General features: G+C 44.3%; 1 protein-coding gene across 1 annotated transcript in view; it reads right to left on the reverse strand.

The window, feature by feature from the left end:
• The window catches only part of thsd7ab (thrombospondin, type I, domain containing 7Ab), a gene marked incomplete at both ends in the record, with an annotated part of 285,247 nt that overhangs the window by 161,672 nt on the left and 107,905 nt on the right, over positions 1 to 15,670 (reverse strand). Inside the window, one exon of the mRNA XM_083641760.1 lies at positions 5,807 to 6,055. Within this exon, the coding sequence (XP_083497886.1) occupies positions 5,807 to 6,055 (249 nt within the window). The remainder of the gene's footprint in view (positions 1 to 5,806; positions 6,056 to 15,670) is intronic.

The raw sequence follows: 15,670 nt of genomic DNA on the forward strand, positions 1-15,670 counted from the left end.
TGAGTCCCTGAATGTCTTGTACCATTCTGCTGGAAAACCGTCTCCTCCTGGTGCCTTACTTGTTTTAAGTCTAGATATGGCACTGTCCACTTCTGCTTTCGTTATTGCTCGAGTTGCCAATTCGTTCTGTTCCTCACCTATTGATGGTAGATCTAATGATTCCAAAAACGTTTTAATGAGTGATGTATCCGCTGCTTCAGGTTGTGAGTATAATTCTTTATAATATTTTTCAAAAGTCTGTTGTATGTCCTCTGGTTTATAACTCAACACCTTGGTCTCAGGGTCCCTGATTTTGAAAATTGACCTTTCCGTCTGCTGTTTACGTAGTTTCCATGCCAACATTTTTTGCGCTCTGGGCCCAGTTTCATAATATCTCTGCTTAATATATTTTAATTTAGTTTCCACTTGGCTGTCCAATTTTGCATTCAATTCGTGTTTTGTTGTTTTTATTTCTTCTAAAATGTGAGAGTCACTTGATTTCACGTGCTCCTGTTCCAATATTTTTAATTTGTTTGTTAAGTAGGTCACTTGTGCCTGTTTCAGCTTTTTCATTTTAGAGGACCACATTATGACTTTTCCTCTCAGTACCGCTTTCGCAGCATCCCATAGGACACTTGGTGAGATGTCCTCTTTGCTGTTGAATTCTAAATACTCCCTGATTTCTTTCTTTATATATTCTACATATAGGCTATCGTTCAGGAGGCTAGTATTAAGCCTCCAGATCGTGTTCTTAGCTTGGACCTCTAAATGCAGCTTCAAATACACTCCTGCGTGATCTGACACATCTTTAGCCCCTATCGTACAATCAACAATCCGATGTCTCTCTGAATTAAACAAAAAGAAATAATCAATCCTTGAGTGAACAGCATGGGGGTAGGAAAAGAAAGTAAATTGTTTCACTGAAGGATTGAATTCCCTCCATATGTCTGCCAAACCAACCTCTTTAAGCAACTTTTTTACATACAGTGATTCAGAATTAATCCTCTTTGTTGGGTTTGTAGAGTCTAGGACTGGGTTTAGCTGTATATTCCAGTCCCCCCCACAAATAAGAGTGCCAGAAACTTCTGTAGCAATTAGATCAAATATTTTCTTAATCAATAGCTTGTCCTGTCCTGGTGGTCTATAAACGTTAAGCAGTGTTACTTCCTTAGAGTCAAGAATCCCCTGAACCAAGACATACCATCCCTCTTTATCCGTAATTTGTTTGGAGGACTGGAAATCGACTTTGTTTGAAATCAATATTGCCACTCCCCTTGCATGTCCTTTAGTATAAGAGGAGTAGAATGTGTTTCTAAATCCTAGTTTTTTTTAATTTTTCATGCTCAGCCTGAACCAGGTGAGTTTCCTGCCAGAAAATTATATGTTGGTTTTCTCTTTTCATTTTGGCTATTAATTTACCTCTTTTGATTGGACTTTGTAACCCATTAACATTGAGAGTGATTATTCTGTATTCCTGTTGTAACATGTGCTACCAACTATAACTAACACACTTTCACTGTAAACCCAAGAAGACCTTAACTTTCTAACATACCTATACAGTAATATAACACCTGAACATAAACATTGCTACAGTTGGGGTTCCTTCTTTAAATAAAACCTTGAATGAGAAAGAAAAACATTGTTGGACATCACTCTTAACTTCCAACATTGAGGTCCATTCATTGACCTGCCTCAAAAGTGAGGGATAACCCCTATCTCCTAACTGGGCTAGAGGGCCCTCTGTAGCGTTAACAGCCATGGAGAGTTCCATCCATGTCTCGACCATCATAAATCAAATTTCTTGCGTCTATTTTTTTTTTTTTTTTTTTTTTTTAATAATATTGAATATTATTAACTATTTTCTGATACCTGAGTCAAAGTGATCTCTTCCCAGATATCGTTCTTCTGCTCCGAGTCCTTCGCTGCTCCTTATTTTGTTCATCGTCTAAACACTTGCAGCCTTTCTTTGTAGCCCCGTGCCTGGTGACGTCCCCGTTCTGGTTGCCGTTGCCAAGACGACCGTCGAATCCTCTCCAGGAGCGAGTCGGGTTGTTTGATCACCTCCACCTGCAGTCCCCGTGCCGCCAGGTCCGTTGTTGCTTCCTCCACCGTGTCGTATGTCCTTGTCCCATTCTCGTGGAATACTCTCAGTCTTGCTGGGTACAGGGTCTGAAATCGTATGTTTTTTTCCTTCAAGACCCTCCGTGCCTGCGTGTATTCCTTCCGTTTGGCCAGGACTGCTGGTGCATAGTCATTATCAAGATTGATCTTACTGTTCCCCAACATGAAGCCTTTCTTTTGCCAAGTCAGTCTAAGCACTTCTTCTTTCGTTCTGAAACTGAGGAATTTGACCACGATCGATCTAGGTTGGGCGCCCGCTGCAGGTGGTGGGGCCAGCGCCCGATGCGCTCTCTCTATCTGTAAGTCCTTCATTTCGGGAATATCAAGCTTCTCTTTCAGTAGCTTTTCCACAAAGGAGATCATTGATCTGGGTTCGCCTTCGGTGCCTTCGGGTATGCCATATATCCGTATGTTTTCTCTCCGCGAGCGCCCCTCCTGATCCGTCAGCTTATCCTGGAGTTGCTCTGTTATCTTCAGCATTTCAGCCATTACCCCTTCCGCGTTTTGTAGCCTGTCTTCGTTCCCTTCAATCCTTGTTTCAGCTTCATCCAATCGTTTGTTGGCCTTTGTGATTTCTCCTTTGATATCGTCAAACTGCTTTTTGTTGTCTTGTCTGAAGTCACGTATCTCTTTGAGGATCAGCGTTAAATCAACCGGTTCTGCGGGCTCCTCGCTTTCCCTCACGTTAGCCGTGGGGGAGCTAACGCTAGCACTATTGTTAGCCTTCTCGTTTTGCTGCGCCATGTTGTCCTTATCTTTCCTCGGAGCTCTCGGTTTTACCATCATAGACGACTGTTTCCTCGCCCCCTTCTTAAATATAGCAAACTTTAAAATAATACTTCCATTATTTTAACTTCGGGGCGGATTTGGTTTGTTCTTGTCGAGAGGTCTTCCCTTAAGCTGCCATCGCTTGACGACCCGGAAGCGGAACCACGATACCATGGTTTTAATGATAATGAAAATGTGAAACGGTATGGTTATCGTAAGGAATTTTATCACGGTTATCATTAAAACCGGTTATCGTTACATCCCTATTACAAATACATAAGCACTGGATGGTAGCACCACATTATAATAACTGTCAATATTATATATGTTTTTCTTTCTTTTCCTTTCCTGTGTCTGAGCTTGTTAGTTTTTGTTCATATATTGTGTGTGTGTATATATATATATATATATAAAATGGAAAAAGAAAAAAGAAAATATAAAAAACATATATATATGTATATATATACTGTATGTATATATATATAGATATATATATGTATATACTGTATATACATACATACATACATACATATATATACATAGTATACATACATGTATGTGTATATGTATATATATGTATGTGTATATGTATGTGTGTGTGTATATATATATATATATATATATATATATATATATATATATATACACACACACACATACACACATACATAAATATATATACGCACATACATATACACATACATATATATACATATACACATATATAAAGATGGTACAGTACTGTATCTGTGTAAAGATGGTACAGTAATGTATAGGATGAAATATCTGTGTAAAGATGGTACAGTACTGTATAGGATGAAATATCTGTGTAAAGATGGTACAGTAATGTATAGGATGAAATATCTGTGTAAAGATGGTACAGTAATGTATAGGATGAAATATCTGTGTAAAGATGGTACAGTAATGTATAGGATGAAATATCTGTGTAAAGATGGTACAGTAATGTATAGGATGAAATATCTGTGTAAAGATGGTACAGTAATGTATAGGATGAAATTGAGGGAATGAAGGCCATCTGTGAGTTCTAATTTATGAATCTTTGTTTGTGTGTACGACTCAAAATATCCTTGCAGTCTCCCTCCATTTGACTCTACTTTGTGTCTGGCACCACGCCAAGCACTTATACTAATCTGTCTCCATATGCCGCCTCCTACACAAACACACACACACAGACAGACACACACACACACACACGCAGACACACATGCACACTCTCACCCGGGGCCGCCCAGGAGAGCAAATTATCTTACTGAAATGAGTAAAGGGATATCAACAGAAAACGTGTTGTATGGCCCTAATAGTCTTAGGGCTCTATCGTCACAAAGGCGGTAATTTTGCGTTACCGCCCGTTTTGCGCTGGAATAGCGCCACGCAAAAAGCCCTAATTGTGGGCGTGTCGGCCCGCTGTACTTGCCGTCATCTCGTGCAAACCAACATATAGGCGTGTTTATGCCCAAAACAGTATTCACAAGTGTGAGTAGATCATGTCCACTCCCCTTAAAAGCTAGCTACAGTGTCACGTCTGTGACAGCAGCTTCTTTCTTGCTATGTGCCGTGGGCAAGCAGAGGGAGTGGGATAGAGAGAAAGGGAGAGGGTGAGAGAGAAAAGAGAGATGCGGAGAATGAGAGAGGGGGGGAGAGAGAGAGAGGGGGGGGGAAAGAACGAGAGAGGGGGGAGCGAGGGAGAGAATTGGAGGATGAACCAGTTCGGATTCAGATAAACCATTAGAAACTTGGTGAAAAACGAAATTTGGTGCTGATGGAACAATATTCCATTTGAAACACACCAAAAGGGCTGCCGCGCAGTTACGCAGTGAATATCCCCATTATGTCCCAAAGTGTGCGCTTACTGTAATTAGTCGTTTCGTTCATATAGGCTATACACATTTAAAAATATTTATTTCTTTAATAGGGTAGGGATGTGTTAATTCTAGCCTATTTCAATAGCCTATATCAGAATTGTCCACTCTGGTTAAGCTGCGGGGACTGCGGTCACGCCATCCGCGCTGTGGAGAAGCTGGTCTTGCATGCGTATAATTGCATGGAAAGAGGTTACCGTAGGCTACACCTAACACCACAGACCTGCATGGTCGGGAATTATGTAACCTAATAAAAACCATGACAAACGAATTCTCATTTTTTCAAGGTGTGTGTTTTTTCTGCAATGTAGTTGAAAATCAACGTGACATTCTGAAGAGGGAAGGGTGTGCGTACGCGAGGTATTGGAGAGAGGATGGACATCCATGCCGTGCGTAATGTATCCAAGCGAGGATTTCCTGCACTGCGCGGAGAATACTGTGTGCGCTCAGTGGGTTTTTAATGTTTTTTTTTGCACTAAAACCTGCTATTAGGTGGTGTTAAAATTGAGAGCACTGAAGGCCATTTTCCCTAACACCAGAAGGCCTATTATGGCACGAACGACACCCAAACCTCTGTTTACGCTCAGAACATGGCGATGGTATCTTCGCCAGAGTGCAAAATGACACTTGCGGGAGGCAGATGATAGGCTAAGAGGCGCACGGACACGTCTGTGCCACGCCTACACCTGTGTCTGCACGATAGCTTAAGACGCAGGCAAGATAGCATAAGAGGTGCGCAAACGGCTGTGCAAACGATAGGGACCTTACAGTCTGAGTGAATAAATTTACATTTTACTGTACTCTCTGCCTAGACTTAATTGGAATAAAGGATGAATCCCTGCAGTATCTTTCTTAGCTGGGTCTAAAATGTAAAAACTTGCTGTTGCCAAGGAAGAGGGTATTACAACAATCCAACATGCATTCCTCTGTCCCCGTGAAACATGAGCTCCTATCTATACACAGTGTGACACTTTGACCCCGAGCTAAGAAAGCACATCTAACGCATTCCCACTGCACACCCCCGCGCAGTGCCTCGCCCATTACAAAGTGACACTCACGTGGCGCAGGGGAGCACCCCGTCACCCTGGGGTTCGCACGGCTCTGACTCCTCCAGCGGGGGGCACCCTTCCCCCTCCCCCACGGGGAACTGAAGCACCCGTCTACTGCGGGTGCGTGTGCCGCTGGGAGACTCAGGGTGCAGGCAGGTCTTGGAGCAGGGGCCCCAGTCCGCCCAGTCGCTCAGCTGGCAGTCCTTGGGGAGGACGCAGGACTGGACCGTCGGCAGGAGGTCCCTTGGCGTGCACAGGCTGGGAAAGGAAAAAGAGAAGGGGACATACAGTACAGTGAGGTTATATCGTTGACGTCTCTGGGAAAGCATTAAAACTGCACTAGGCAAGATTTGTATGTAAAAATACACCTGTCGTATCTGCTTAGATCACAAAGTGGCTCTGCGGTGGAGAGGAGAGAGTCCTATCCCCTCCTAATTGAGACCCTGCAGATTCATTTGTCCAAATGAAATTCTGGTGCTGGACACTTCACCAACCACTGCAAGTGATTAAACGAAACTGAAGAATGAAATACAATATGCAGTGTTTCCCACAGGATTTTGAGTAGATTTTTTTTAAACATTTTAAAGTAAAATGCATGAATTTGGTGTACTTTGAGAAAGCTTAAGAGCAAAATGAAAAGGCTAGATCTATGAAGAACATGTCATCATTACTGTGCTGTGGGTTTACAATGACAAACTAAATTTCTCCCTATAGGTCAGGGATACTCAACTTGCTTTGCCACTTTCGTGAAATGATAGAAGGCGAGGGGCCAGTTAATAAACAAACAATATACATTTTTCTGTAGCGGATTGTAGGTTTTTGGGGTGTCAGCCGGAGTTTAGGCTGACAATGTTGTACACACCGGATAGTTAGTTAGGTTAAGTTAGTTAGGTTAAGTACATACATAAGTGCCTGGGTAGCAAGCAGATGGAGGTATTTGACAATTTAGCAGCTAAATCATAGATTATTGAAAGATATTCCATATTCCAGACTGAAATGCTATAACAGAAGGATTGGCTAGAATGACGTGAACATTTATTGGACACTTATTCAGCAGGTATCTTGCATGTTGCGTTCAGGTGCACTGTAAACACTTTTTTGGTCAACATCTTTTTGTGGCGGTCAAAATCCTTTTGTGGCGGCCCGCCACAAATTCCTTTATGTATGGGAAACACTGATATGTTTCTGAAAAAGCAGCGAGCAGTTTTACATCCAAAGACAGATCCTTTGCGTCTTTTGTCCCTTTGGTATAAAGTGTCACAAACGAGCCAGGTTGGTAAACATGAGCGACGCGTGCTGTGTGCAGTTTATTGACACCACACTACATGACTTTGGAGAGTTGATGTTAAAAATTTTCAAACAATTACCTCTCGCTGCCATTTGTAGCAGTTAGGCTGCGGACACACAGGGGGCGGAAGCGAAGTGCATTTGGGCGCCTGGCTGTCCACACAAGGAGCGCATTTCTCCACGCCGGGCATCAGAGACTCTGCTCATCTTCATCTTTTGTTTTCACATATCTACCTAATTTTTTATTTTTAGTAATTTTATAACCTCATAAATGTATAAGACAATGTGTTCATGACAACTGTTCATGGCATGTCCATGTCTTGGGATTGGGGTAAACAGTGATGAATGACCACATTAGGACAAAGAGTGTTTGTTAACAACGTTGTTGTGTAGGTAGGTCTGTAGTCTCTCTCTCTGTCTCTCTCTGTCCCTCTCTAGCTCTGCTGTGCCGGATGACCAGCTGAAACCCCACTTCAGATATCAACGTCACTCCCACCTCTCTCTATTTGCCCCTCCCTCTCTCTCTTTCGCTTGGGGAAAAAATAGAACGGACGCCGAACAGAAGCGCAGCAGAGCGTGAGCGCTCCGCGGCGCGGGCAGTGTGGACGGTCAGATCAGTTAACATGGGCGCTGAATGAAAACGGGGTTGTCCTACAACCCAGGTTTTACGAGTGAGAACGAGGAATCTCACACTATGCCAAGTTGCTCCCTGCAGCGCACCAACTGGACAATGTCTAATTTCTCAAAATTGACCCCTATAAAACCATCCATTACGCCTGAAGGCGTCATTGGCAATGACATGGGTGCGGCCACCCGCTCCGCCCCATGACGAACACGTCACGCCCGCGCCATCTTGCCATACCGTCACTCCAGCGTCTAGCAGCACACTGTTCCAAAGAAGCAGCGAGGCTAGATGTGTGAGATTCCTCGTTCTCACTCATAAAACCTGGGTTGTAGGACAACCCCAACATTTTACTTTGTTTCGAACTTCGGAATCTCACACTATGCCATCTATCCACCCGGCCAGGGAGGAAATTAGTTCAGCCTAGCGTAACTCAACAGCTAATAGCTAGCCACAGACTGGCTAGCTAAAGAGACTACCAAGCTAGCTGTAGACAGCACGAGAGAAAATACTCTTAGCTTTTCACAATGGGTCCTGCCGTTCCTGGCAAAGAGGGCTGGTTCGACAAAGTCGTGCAGTCCTCATCCGCCGCTCACGTTGGGGTTGATGGAACACGAGGAGACAGGTGTCACTGCTGGCTAAGAGCTAACCATAAGCTAGTCGAGGGTCAAGAGAAAAACAGAACAGGGCTGCTGGACTAAAGCAAAGTGACGGTATGGAGATGGCGGAGGTGTGACGTGTTCGTCATGGGGCGGAGTGGGTGGCCATGCCATTGTCAATGACGCCTTCAGACGTAATGGATGGTTTTATAGGGGTCCATTTTGAGAAAATAGACATTGTCCAGTTGGTGCGCTGCAGGGAGCAGCTTATAGTGTGAGATTCCGAAGTTCGAAACAAAGTAAAACTGGCTGTGCTCCGCGTCCTGTGTGTTTTGGCCGTTAGTGTGCCTGGTGTAGCTGTAGTAAGCAGTGGTTTATGGTCTTTGAAGCAGTTAGTGTGCCTGGTGTAGCTGTAAGCAGTGGAGCAGTTAGTGTGCCTGGTGTAGCTCAGACCCGTAACCAAGGGCGGCCATTGAGGGGCCGGGCCCGCCCAATGAATCAGCTGTGCCCGCCTTGACGAAAATCTGTTATTTATTTATTCTTTCCATGAAACGTTGTACTGTTGTACTGTCTCTTTAAATCTCTGTTAAGACGGAATGACCTGACCAATCCCAACTAAGGAAGGCAACGTATTAGCCAATCACAGGCAGAGTAGGGCGGGTCACCATCTTTGGTTGTGTTTCGCCATCCTAGGTATTCCTAGGATGTCAAAATAGGGATGAATAGACTACTTGCACCAGTGGCGCCGGAACGAGTTTGCAATAAGGGGGACACAATTTTTTTTTTTTTTTTGACGGCCCCCGAAGGGCGGTGTTATTTCGGCGCCCACAAGGGCGGCGACGAAAAATTGACGTTTTTATGGACGTTTGGATGATTTTTAGCCATATTTAGATGAATATCTCATTTTTAATTAACATTAGGATTATACTGTAGTAATGTAATTATTCAGTATTTTTCCTTTTCTCACTCACTTGGTACCTGCTCTCCCTTTAGGTCATTTTATAATTACACTACAACAGACAGCAACACAGGCAGAAACACTGAACTTATTATTATTATTATTATTATCACTTCGAAACACAGTGCAAAACTTGTCATCTCAACACAAAAATAAAATAACAATAACCGTATACGATTATAGCAGCAGCCAATGACAGTGAGTGCAGTACAGAGTCCAGGTCTGTCTGTCTCTCAGGTGTAATAATCCCACAATGATCACGGCTTTAACAAGTGTCACAGGCTGTGTAAACAGTGTAAAGTGGGCTCTCTGTAACTTGATCCCTGGGTCTGTCTGTCTCAGGTGTAATAATCCCACAACGATCACGGCTTTAACAAGCATCACAGGCTGTGTAAACAGTGTAAAGTGGGCTCTAAGCGTCAGGGGCAGTTGCCCCCTCAGATTAAAAAAAAAAAAAAAAAAAAAAAAAAATTTTTTAGGGGGACCAAATTTTAAGGGGGACAAAATGTCCCCATGTCCCCCTTGTTCCGGCGCCAGTGACTTGCACAACTCCACTACTTCCTGAAATGAGTAGGGCATCTTGGTTTCCTGTCCTACACTATTGGATGAACTGATTAATCAGGTGTGCCTGATCACTGTTGTTGTGACTGCAGCAGTCAGGCACACCTGACATGAATCAGTTCATCCAATAGTGTAGGACAGGAAACCAAGATGCCCTACTCATTTCAGGAAGTAGTGGAGTTGTGCAAGTAGTCTATAGACCAAATCACCGTGACGTCACCATGTAAACAAATTTACTTCCGGGTACCACTTGGGGAAGGCGGCAGGTTTAAATGTGCGTGTTGTCAAATAAATGCTGTCAAACCCTCTCGTTGTTTTCGGCCGACTACTTTCAATTTACCGTAAATGGTTAAACGGTTGGTAAACATGCTTGTCCGACGTATCTAGCCTTTCTTCTGTGTTTGTTTTATGTAGTGTTAGCTAGCTAATAACGTGTGTTTGTCTGTCAAACTCGCTGTTTTTTTGCAGAGTGTTAACGTTACAGACAGAGTAACCTCGCGTCACCAGGCTCTTCTCGGCGAGAAAGAGCCTGGTACAGACAGAGCTACTGACGCCACGTCAATTTAATTTAGCTTCAAGTCTACTCTAGTCTGGTCCAACAGGTAAATTAGCTAGTCTGGTCTCCACTAACGTTAGTGAAAGTGTTGTTATGAATGATATTAAACAACAACACAACACGGACGAACCATTTTTGTCTTCTTTGTCTGTTTTTGTCTTCAACACGTCAGTTTGTGCCATCCACCGCCATTATAATGTGTGGACCTCAGGGGTACCCGGAAGTAAATGTAAACATCCCGCTGATTTGGTCTATTGATGATGATTATCAGAAGATAAAGTGAAGCTAGCCTAGCAGTGCTAGTATGCTATAATGGAGCATTTTAGGTTACAGCGCCAAGTGATCTTGGCACAGAGAAGCCCAACAGAGTGATCCTCAAGATCTTTCCTACATGTCTTTTTCTCTGGTTAGATAGATAGATAGAGTAGATACTTAGATAGATAGATAGATAGATAGAATAGATATTTAGATAGATAGATAGATAGATAGAGTAGATACTTAGATAGATAGATAGATTCAAGATTTTTATTGTCACTCCGTAGTACAAGTATCATGTGTGAAATTCTTGTGCTGTAGGCTCCGTTACAACATAGTGCAAAAAATAAAAGATAAATAAATAAAAACAAGAGGCAACAAGCAATAAAGCAGTAAGACACGCCACAGACAGTGGCGTATTCACTGCCCATATGTGCAAATGGCATGAACATACTTTAAACATAATTAAACATAATGACATTCTGTTAGGTGCAAATAGCATATACCTAATTAAACATACTATTGAACATTAGTCATACGTGATGGTAGCAGCTGCAGTGCGGTACAGTACGGCTATTACACTATTTGTATATGTTAAGGAGTTTCGTGGCCTGCGAGAAGAAACTGTCCCTCAAGCGATTTGTGCGTGCTCTTGGGACCCTGTATCTCCTCCCTGAGGGTAGCAGGGAGAACAGACTGTTGTGGGGGTGGTTTGTGTCTGATGATCTTCAGGGACCTCCTGAGGCACCGCTGGTTGTACAGATCTTGCAGTTCTGGCAGCTCACATCCTGTTACGTGCTGGGCCGCGCGCCTCACCCTTCTTAGCGCCCTGCGGTCCATGGTGGTGCAGTTCCCGTACCAGGTGGTGAAGCAGCCAGTCAGCAGGCTTTCAATGGTGCCTCTGTAGAAGTCCCTGAGGATTTTTGGCCTTAGCCCGAATTTCTTCAGGCGCCTGAGTCCGTAGTCGCTGTTGGGATTTTTTGACAACAGTGGCGGTGTGGTTGGCCCATGTCAGGTCCTGGTGGATATTGACTCCCAGGTACTTGAAGCTGTCCACCTTTTCCACCACTGTGCCGTTGATGGTGATTGGGGGGTGTGCGCCCCCCCCCCCCCCCCCTTCTGTAGTCTACAATGATCTCCTTTGTCTTGGAGACGTTCAGAGATAGGTGGTTGTCCTGGCACCATTGTTCCATTGGGCCTCCACCTCCTTTCTGTAGGCTGTCTCGTCGCTCCTGGAGATCCGCCCCATGACCGCTGTGTCGTCTGCAAACTTCACGATGGTGTTCGAAGTTTGAGTCGCCACGCAGTCGTGGGTGTAGAGGTCATACCAGAAGGGGCTGGAGATGCACCCCTGTGGCGCTCCTATGCTGATGGTCAGTGGGGAGGAGGTGAGGTTGCCCACTTTCACCACCTGGCGGCGGTCTGTTAGAAAGTCCAGGATCCAGTCACACATTGCTGTGCTTAGTCCCAGATCCTTGAGTTTGCTTACCAGCCTGGAGGGTACTATGGTGTTGAATGCTGAGCTGTAGTCCACGAACAGCATTCTCACATAGGTGTCCTTCCCCTCCAGGTGGGAGAGGGCGGTGTGGAGCACGTGTGCTACTGCATCCGCTGTGCTCCTGTTGGGGCGGTATGCGAATTGTAGCGGGTCGTGGTCCGGGGGGAGTGTGGGGCGGATCTGTGATATAACCAGCTTTTCGAAGCATTTGCTGGCTATGGGCGTGAGGGCTATTGGGCGCCAGTCGTTGAGGCTGGTCACTTTCTGCTGTTTGGGAATGGGGATGATTGTTGCTGTTTTGAAGCAGGGGGGAACTTGCCAGAGGGAGAGGGACTGGTTAAAAATGTCTGTAGATAGATACATTAGATAGATAGATAGATACAGTAGATAGATCGATACAGTAGATAGATACAGTAGATAGATAGATACAGTAGATATACAGTAGATAGATCGATACAGTAGATAGATAGATAGAGTAGGTAGATAGATACAGTAGATAGATACAGTAGATAGATAGAGTACCAGATAGATACAGTAGATAGATAGATAGATAGATAGATAGATAGAGTAGGTAGATAGATACAGTAGATAGATAGAGTAGATAGATACAGATAGATAGATACAGTAGATAGATAGATAGATAGAGTAGATAGATACATAGATACAGTAGATAGATAGATACAGTATATATATAGTGCTTTATTCATCCCCAGATGGAAATTCTAGCATTACAGCAACAGTATCATCAATGACAGCAACAACAACCTAACTTGTGTAAAAAACACACAAAGAGGTAGGTGTCAGTGAGAACTTAGAAAAACAATATATTGAAATAAAATACAGTATATATTGACACAGCTACTACAGTGAATGCTGAGAAATGAGATATTGCTGTAAAAGGCTTAAAAACGGGCTTAAAAGCGTCCAACATTTTTTGCCGGGACACTTTGCATGCCGGCTAACAGCCCCCTGGTAGGGCCCCCCTCAGATATTGAATGCCCCCCTGTGATTTCGTTCTGGGCACGGGTCTGGTGTAGCTGTAAGCAGTGGAGCAGTTAGTGTGCCTGGTGTAGCTGTAAGCAGTGGAGCAGTTAGTGTGCCTGGTGTAGCTGTAAGCAGTGGAGCAGTTAGTGTGCCTGGTGTAGCTGTAAGCAGTGGAGCAGTTAGTGTGCCTGGTGTAGCTGTAAGCAGTGGAGCAGTTAGTGTGCCTGGTGTAGCTGTAAACAGTGGAGCAGTTAGTGTGCCTGGTGTAGCTGTAAGCAGTGAATTATGGTCTTTGGAGCAGTTAGTGTGCCTGGTGTAGCTGTAAGCAGTGGAGCAGTTAGTGTGCTCGGTGTAGCTGTAAGCAGTGGTGTATGGTCTTTGGAGCAGTTAGTGTGCCTGGTGTAGCTGTAAGCAGTGGTTTATGGTCTTTGGAGCAGTTACATGTAGTGTGCCTGGTGTAGCTGTAAGCAGTGGAGCAGTTAGTGTGCCTGGTGTAGCTGTAAGCAGTGGTGTATGGTCTTTGGAGCAGTTCGTGTGTCTGGTGTAACTGTAAGCAGTGGAGCAGTTAGTGTGCCTGGTGTAGCTGTAAGCAGTGGTTTATGGTCTTTGGAGCAGTTAGTGTACCTGGTGTAGCTGTAAGCAGTGGAGCAGTTAGTGTGCCTGGTGTAGCTGTAAGCAGTGGTGTATGGTCTTTGGAGCAGTTAGTGTGCCTGGTGTAGCTGTAAGCAGTGGAGCAGTTAGTGTGCCTGGTGTAGCTGTAAGCAGTGGATCAGTTAGTGTGCCTGGTGTAGCTGTAAGCAGTGGTGTATGGTCTTTTGAGCAGTTAGTGTGCCTGGTGTAGCTGTAAGCAGTGGTGTATGGTCTTTGGAGCAGTTAGTGTGCCTAGTGTAGCTGTAAGCACTGGAGCAGTTAGTGTGCCTGGTGTAGCGGTAAGCAGTGGAGCAGTTAGTGTGTCTGGTGTAACTGTAAGCAGTGGAGCAGTTAGTGTGCCTGGTGTAGCTGTAAGCCAGGGGTGGGCAACTATTTTTCATGGGGGGCCACATGAGAAACCCAGATTGTTGCCGGGGGCCGAACAAATATTGTCATGCCATAACCCATGGATGGGCAACTTTGATGATAGAGAGGGCCACAAGAAAATGTCCTCGCTACCATTTTTTGCTGAGGGCTGAACGGCGCAAGCGCGAAAAACTTTGGGCATTTGAAGCCAGGTTTAGAGGAATAACTCATTTTAAATTAACAGTTGTGATGTCATTATTCAGTCTTAACCACCAATATTTGATCCTTTTCTCACTCACTCCTATGTCACCACCTGCTCTCCCTGCAGGGCTTGAAAGTAACTTTTTTCACCACCTGCCAATATGGCTGCTAGATTTTAAAGTTACCAGCAAATTAGAATTTCCACTAGCCAAAATGTTTTTCTTGAAATAAACCAGAATATGAGTGGGTTAATTTAAGCATAAGTATCAGTAAGTGGCCCGGGATTCTCAAAGCCTGTGTTGAGGGTCACACAAGAACAAAAATGCACTCTTGAAGCTAAATAAATCCAAAACCAACAATTATTTTAATTTCTACTTCAATGTAGAACAGTCATTTCTTACACATGAGATTACTTTTAGCCTTTTAGTCATAAATATTATTGAAAGATATTCCATATTCCAGACTGAAATGCTATCAGAAGAGTATTGGCCAGAATGACATGAACATTTGGACACTTATTCAGCGGGTATCTTGCATGTTGCGTTCAGGTGCACTGTAAAAAAAAAAAAAAAAAAAAAATTTTTTTTTTTTTTTGCAATTCCATCGCGGGCCACACAGGGGGCGCCCGCGGGCCGCATACGGCCCGCGGGCCGTATGTTGCCCATGTATGCTGTAAGCAGTGGTGTATGGTCTTTGGAGCAGTTAGTGTGCCTGGTGTAGCTGTAAGCAGTGGTGTATGGTCTTTGGAGCAGTTAGTGTGCCTAGTGTAGCTGTAAGCAGTGGAGCAGTTAGTGTGCCTGGTGTAGCTGTAAGCAGTGGAGCAGTTAGTGTGCATGGTGTAGCTGTAAGCAGTGGTGTATGGTCTTTGGAGCAGTTAGTGTGCCTGGTGTAGCTGTAAGCAGTGGTGTATGGTCTTTGGAGCAGTTAGTGTGCCTAGTGTAGCTGTAAGCAGTGGAGCAGTTAGTGTGCCTGGTGTAGCTGTAAGCAGTGGAGCAGTTAGTGTGCATGGTGTAGCTGTAAGCAGTGGTGTATGGTCTTTGGAGCAGTTAGTGTGCCTGGTGTAGCTGTAAGCAGTGGTTTATGGTCTTTGGAGCAGTTAGTGTACCTGGTGTAGCTGTAAGCAGTGGAGCAGTTAATGTGGCTGGTGTAGCTGTAAGCAGTGGTTTATGGTCTTTGAGCCGTTACTGTACCTGGTGTAGCTGTAAGCAGTGGTTTATGGTCTTTGAGCAGTTAGTGTGCCTGGTGTAGCTGTAAGCAGTTAGTGTGCCTGGTGTAGCTATAAGCGGTGGAGCAGTTAGTGTGCCTGGTGTAGCTGTGAGCAGTGGAGCAGTTAGTGTGCCTGGTGTAGCTGTGAGC

The sequence above is a fragment of the Poromitra crassiceps genome (assembly GCF_964638095.1).
Source record: "Poromitra crassiceps genome assembly, chromosome: 1".
NCBI classification, from domain to species: domain Eukaryota; kingdom Metazoa; phylum Chordata; class Actinopteri; order Beryciformes; family Melamphaidae; genus Poromitra; species Poromitra crassiceps.